The sequence below is a fragment of the Salvia hispanica genome, chromosome 3 (genome assembly GCF_029641045.1).
Source record: "Salvia hispanica isolate PSC_SH4W2 chromosome 3, Shi_PSC_v1, whole genome shotgun sequence".
Classification (NCBI taxonomy): Eukaryota; Viridiplantae; Streptophyta; class Magnoliopsida; order Lamiales; family Lamiaceae; genus Salvia; species Salvia hispanica.
Genome location: NC_142694.1, coordinates 64,846,540 through 64,852,898, shown reverse-complemented (window position 1 = coordinate 64,852,898; position 6,359 = coordinate 64,846,540). Strand labels below are relative to the sequence as shown.

Here is a 6,359-nt window from a genome sequence, read left to right as displayed (position 1 = left end):
TCCATTTTAAAATGTCCCTTAAAAATAGACCAATTCTATTTAAAGAAACTTTAAGCTTTAATGGGATGAGTCTCATTCTCCATTAACAATATTCCAATTACTTTTTTTTCTGTCTTTCTCTTACGTTACCAATTGTATATTAAAATCAATGTCGTTTTAAATGTTGTCTATTTTTTAGGAACAAAGGCAGTATTAATTTTGAGTAATATAAGAACTCCTTCTGTCCCATTAAAAATGAAACATTTTTCCTTTTCTAATTATTTCATTAAAAATGAAATTTTTCCAAAAATGGAAATTATATCGTGCTTTTCCATTTATTTTAGCTTATATTGTTCTTATTAACTCATAATACAATATGAGGTTTATTTACTAAAAAGAAAAAAAAAAATACAATATTTTATCTCTGTAAACGACGAATTACCTGAAATGATAGGTTGGCGGCAGATATATGCCAAAGAAACCGATAAACTTGAGACTGATTATCTTCTTTTTTTTTGGTAATCGATAGTTAAAGACGAAGGCGAAGCAAAAAAAAAAATAAAAAAATCGATCTGGTGATGATACTCCATAGCTGGGGAAGGCGTCACTGCAGCTCTCTCTCTCTGAGAAATTAGAAATTAGAATTGATGTTTCCTCGCTATCAGTCTAACTAAAGCGATTGATGGGTATATCTCAACTCTTTTCTGCTCCAGATATTTCCTCTCACAACAATCAACTTGTAGTTTTAATTCTCCCAATTCTACTCTCACACTAATCACACACCCTAACCACCCTTTCCTTGTATGGCTATAACCTTCAATCAATATCCCTCCCTATTGTATCTTCCTTTCCATCCACAAATTTCTGAAATATATATGTCCTTTTTTTTTTTAATATTATCATTTTCCACACCTTGTATTTTCTCCATGGCTGCTTATGGCTGCAAAATTCAACCTTAAAACCCTTAGTTTTAGCTTCTCTGGGAAACTGATAGCGACACATGGGAGTGAGATTGGGATTAGGGTTGAGTTTTGGGCATAAAGGTTCAATCTTTGAGGGGAAGTTTGTGTATTTGATATGGAATCACAATTGGGATTGGATATCACGTCATTTGATTTGAGGTACTCGGTGTGGGCGAGGGAAGCTCTGAATGAATTCCCTGATTGTTTTACAATAACCGATCCTTGCGCTCCTGGTCACCCTATTGTGTTTGCTTCTAATGAATTCTTGAAAATGGTTGGTTACTCTAGAGAGGAGGTGGTTGGGAGGAACGGGAGGATGTTCCAGGGTCCGGGCACGGATAGGAGGTCGGTTATGGTGATTCGTGAAGCAATTAGGGAGGAGAGGGGTGTGCAGATCAGTTTGTTGAATTATAGGAAGGATGGGACCCCCTTTTGGATGTTGTTCCAAATGTGTCCTGTTTTCAGCAAGGAGGATGATAGGGTGATTCATTTTTTGGGGGTTCAGGTGCCTCTCTCGAGGAGGCCTAGGTTGTCTCGACTCCGGGTAAGGAGTGAGTTTGAAGATGGGGTTGGAGTTCGTGATACTGTTTTCAGGTGTTGTAGGAGGGAAGTTTGTTCTGATCCATTCTTGGAAAGGGGATGTGCATCCTCCGTGGAGCCGGTTTCTAGCCTTGATGATCGTGGTTAGTATTGTTTTTGACTGCTGAGTTTTTGTAACTGTATTGTGTAGTGTGGTCTGAGGCTTGATGTGTTAAGATGGTATACTTGTTGCTATATCTCACCATTTTCATGGTTTTACTTGTTGCAATGTTTTTCTATATAAACTTAAACTTAAGTTAGTTTTGTGGTAGTGATCAAGCTGATTGATTCATCTCATACTTTCCCTTTTTGACTAGAAATTTGAAGGTCATCTACCCACGCCTCCACCCCTTCCCCACAGTCACAGACTATGTAATGTAACGAATACACAAAACCGTGGGTGCTGACACACTGCAACTTATTCGAATATTGCAGAAGATGAGATGAATGAGTCTTGTGAAGCAACTGAGCTAGAGAAGACAAAGGCCAGCACTGCAATTAACAACATTTTGTCTGTTCTGACACACTACAGCGAGCATACAGGCAGACTGGTCAGCGGAAAAAGATGTTGCCCAACTGGGAATGCACAGCTTGTTTCATCTTTAAATATATCTCTCGGTAGAATCAAACAAAGCTTTGTATTGTGAGTTCGTTCATATTCACAAGATCATGTCTTCATATAATATACTACTGTTTAGGATAGGTCATTTTGCTGACTTTAGCTGCCTCCTTTTCTTGGTGACACGCTACTGAACAGAACGGATGCGCTCTTACCTGACATGCCTATAACATATGCGAGTGAGGCATTCCTGAAACTGACAGGCACGCCAATTTTATCTTAACAAATGAGACATTTTCTATACTCTGAATATTTATCTGCTCAATCTGATCGCCTTCGAACTTCCCCTGCTTTTCTGGACAGGCTATGCTAGGCATGAAGTACTGGGGCGAAATTGCCGATTCTTGAGTGGGACTCATACAGACCCAACCGCACAGTTTGAGGTAAAGAAGAATTTTCTATAATTTTTATTTTTTATCATAAACATTCTCATGATTACGAAATCCTTGTTTCTGCTCATAGTTTATTAAAATTTGGCTATCTAAGCTTCGGCCACGCCCCAATTCGGAAAACATAAGTAAAAGTTGTGTGATTTTTGCTTCAAATTTGCAGATAAAGGAATGCATTCAAAACCAGCAAGCTTGTACAGTACGTATCCTAAACTACAGGTTGACGACTCATACTACATTTTTATGGATTGCTTCATTGAAAAATATTATATATACGACTTTGCTTCTTCATTGTTTCTCGCAGAAAAGATAGGACATCTTTTTGGAATTTTCTTCACATTTCTCCGGTGCGGAACGCTTCGGGAAAGGTAATTTTATTTCTGTCTATGAGATAAATAGCTCATTATTATTATATTTCAAATGCTTCTTGTCACTACCAGTTTTAAATTAAACTTTTCTACTGGTCTGCACTAAATCTATTTGAACAACAATAAATATCATCATGTCACTCAAAAGATATGCTTCTGTGCACCACAAAACCGACTGTTCAGCCACGCTAAGCTTCTTGGTCTTGTTAATCTGTGCTCTGATAAAGCATTTCTTTTAAGTTATATTATGAAATTTATGGTATGAAAATTTAATCAGCTCAGACATAGTTCACATGCGAGTTGCAAGTTAATTTCACATGCGCCGACTTGCTGTATCTCCTGTCAATACTATGTTTTTCTCCAGTATACCATATTTATTAAAAGGGCCGTGGAGTTTAACAGCCGCACGCTGTCTCAATCTTAGATTGTGACAATACAGTCTTTGAGCTTTTTCCTCTTCCTAGAATGTGTGGTTTTGCTTTGAACTGGTGTTGGAACATGCAGGTAGCATTCTTTGTCGGAATACAGACAGACGACTGTTGCAAGAATGACGATAAACACAGGTTGAGCCCAGAGATGAGACAACTCAGCGTGGTTGGAGCCGTCAAAGTTGCTGTTAGGGGCTTGTCAATGGGCGCCAGTACGTCGTAGTTGGAGAAGACAATCTCATCTCATCTGCGGCAACAGGAAATTCTGATACTTAGGTTTGCACCAACACACTGTATCTTTCCATTTGTGGTTCAACCTTGACAATGATGGAATCGTCATATTCTATTACACAAGTTAGAAATTGTGTGATCTCTCTCTCTTTTATGTGATATGTTTTGAGAAATAGTGTAGTTTGCATCCTAAGCCTATATTCTAGCTAACTGCACACAAAGTACATAAATTCTGATTCGAACGAAATATGCTAATCATGGTTGTTGGTTTATTAATTAGATTGTACTCCAATGCCAGAACTAATTTTAAAGACCAAAAAGACCAAACTAGAGTCTAAAACTCAGTCATCTATTTTTCTAATCCAGTGGATGAAATAAATCAAGCTAATGATTTACTTCATTTTTGGATCGTTTTACTTCCATTTATTAAGACTTCATTATTAGATCGTTTTACTTCATTGCAGAAAGACTGAACTAAAATGATTTTAAAATGGACTATGTATTGTCTAGGGGTGGCGAAACGGGTTACCCGCAGGTATCCGTACCTGATTTTAGCCAAATTTGTTGTCCCAATACACACCCCGCAACATACCGGGATTACCCGATACCCGTGTCGGGTATCCTGTACCCGACATTGCAGGTACCTGTATCCGACCCGAAATTCTGATAAAAATTTGAAAATCATAATAGCCGTCAATGTTCCCTAATTTACTTTATTAATATCGATGGTAAGCTTTGAATATATTGAAAATAAAAGTGAGGGGACACTCTATAGCTAGTTCTGGTGAATTTTTAATTGTATGTACGTTGGAATATAAAAATGTTTCAAAAGAACTCTAAGATTATAGTATAAGGTACTCTCATTATCCCACCTTAATAGAGGCATTTCATTTTCTTCACTCATTTTAGAAAAATAATAATATAAATACTCTTCTCTACATTATATCTCTTTTACTTTACTTTTTCTCTATTTTTAACTATTTACTTTTTTTCTCCGTCTTAACTAATTGAAACGTCTCTATTAATATGGAATGGAGGGAGTATTAAAAAATGGTATATGGCTAATACTAATAATAACGGGTATTATCGGGATAACGAGTATACCCACAAAACTCTAAAACACACTACCCGATCTCGCCCCATTTCCCGTTATCATCGAGTAGCGGGTACCCGATACCCGGTGGGTAACACGGTCAAAATGGGAATTACCCATTACCCGCTACCCATTTTGCCACCCCTGGCTGATATTGTCTAATACTCCCTCCGTCCCAGTTTAAGAGTCACATTTTGTCATTTAATTCCGTCCCAATTTAAGAGTCACATTTAGAATCTACCATATTTGGACATAAAATTTAACATCATTGTTGATGAAATTTACATTCAAATGTCATTACTTTCATAAAATTAAAACAAAACAAAATCATAAACACACAAAAAGTCAAAAGTGTCACACTTTCCTCTACCTCACTTCAATTATTACACACTCCAACAACCACTATCACACTTCATTTATTACATACTCCACCAATTTCTTAAAATCTGTGCTATAACTAAATCTTACTCTTAAACTAGTACTGAGGGAGTAATGAACTATATTTTGGTTCGATGGATTGGCACTACACACACTCCACCAATTTCTTAAAATCCGTGCCATAACTAAACCTTACTCTTAAACTGGTACGGAGGGAGTAATGAACTATATTTTGGTTCGATGGATTGGCACTAAAAATTGGTTCGGCCTACATCACAACTCCAGTAATGACATATACTCCCTCTGTCCAATTAAAAATGAAACGTTTTTCATTTTGAATTGCCTAATTATAAATGAAAAGTTTCCTAAAATGGAAACATCATCTCTATCTTTTCATCCCTCTTACTTTATTTTCTCATCATTAACTCACAAAATAACACTATAAAACCACGTGCCGAAAAATAAATGTTACATTTCTAATGGGACGGAGGGAGTATAAACGGCGAATATAAATTCTGAACTAAAATTCAAATTTGGTCTTCTACATTTCCTCTGATAAACTTTTTTGCCATTTACATTAAGTTAATTACCTTTTAGTCCCAAACAATATATTTTGGTCCAAAAAATTACTCCCTCCGTCCCGGCTAAGATGACACATTGCTTAGCCGGCACGGGGTTTTAGGAGTTATTGGTTAAAGTGTTTAATTGGAGAGATAGAAGGTGGGTGTAAGTATTAAAGTAGAGAGATAAAGAAAGATGGATATTTTAATAGGAGTGAGAAAAAATGGTTGTGTGTATTAATTGGAGAGAGAAAGTTACCAAAAAAGGAAATGTGTCATCTTAGTTGGGACAAACTAAAAAGGAAAACGTGTCATCTTAAGCGGGACGGAGGGAGTAACATTTTTAGTTATATTTAACGGTCAAACGTGATTTGATCAAATTAATGACTTAATTATAAATTCAACTAACCTATTAACCTAACTAATTCAATATTAAAATTTATTAAATATATTTTTACCTATATCAAAATATATTAATATTCATAAAATGTTTTAATACGTATAACAAAAAATATTAAAATTTAAAAAATATTTTTGGACCTATAATAAAAATAAAATTCAATTAAAATTTATAAAATATTCACTAACCTAATTTTTGTTATAACTAAAAAATAAAGGAACCGTTAGATTTTGACGGTTCCATAAAAAAAAGGATTAATTTTCAAAAAGTGAATGTTTTGGACCAATTTCGTATTTTGGTCATATGTTTAGGACCAAAATTGACATTTACTCTTTAACAAATGATACAAGATTCTGAGAAATGGGAGATCTAA

The 6,359-nt window shown here is 35.6% G+C and overlaps 1 protein-coding gene across 2 annotated transcripts; it reads left to right on the top strand.

The window, feature by feature from the left end:
* The first annotated feature begins 508 nt into the window (after nucleotides 1–508).
* Nucleotides 509–3,696, top strand: LOC125214552 (protein TWIN LOV 1-like). Of its 2 annotated transcripts, none has more exons than XR_007175136.2 (7): nucleotides 509–1,624; nucleotides 1,956–2,163; nucleotides 2,278–2,342; nucleotides 2,443–2,522; nucleotides 2,692–2,727; nucleotides 2,833–2,896; nucleotides 3,401–3,477. XR_007175136.2 is itself a non-coding variant. In XM_048115627.2 (7 exons), exons 1-7 carry the CDS (start codon nucleotides 1,057–1,059, stop codon nucleotides 3,545–3,547), a joined length of 1,188 nt encoding a protein of 395 aa, XP_047971584.1. In that variant the 5' UTR covers nucleotides 510–1,056; the 3' UTR covers nucleotides 3,548–3,696. The 2 variants fall into 2 exon arrangements, 1 of the variants encoding a protein (XP_047971584.1); XM_048115627.2 differs by having other exon boundaries at nucleotides 510–1,624; nucleotides 2,692–2,747; nucleotides 3,401–3,696.
* The last annotated feature ends 2,663 nt before the right edge of the window (nucleotides 3,697–6,359 follow it).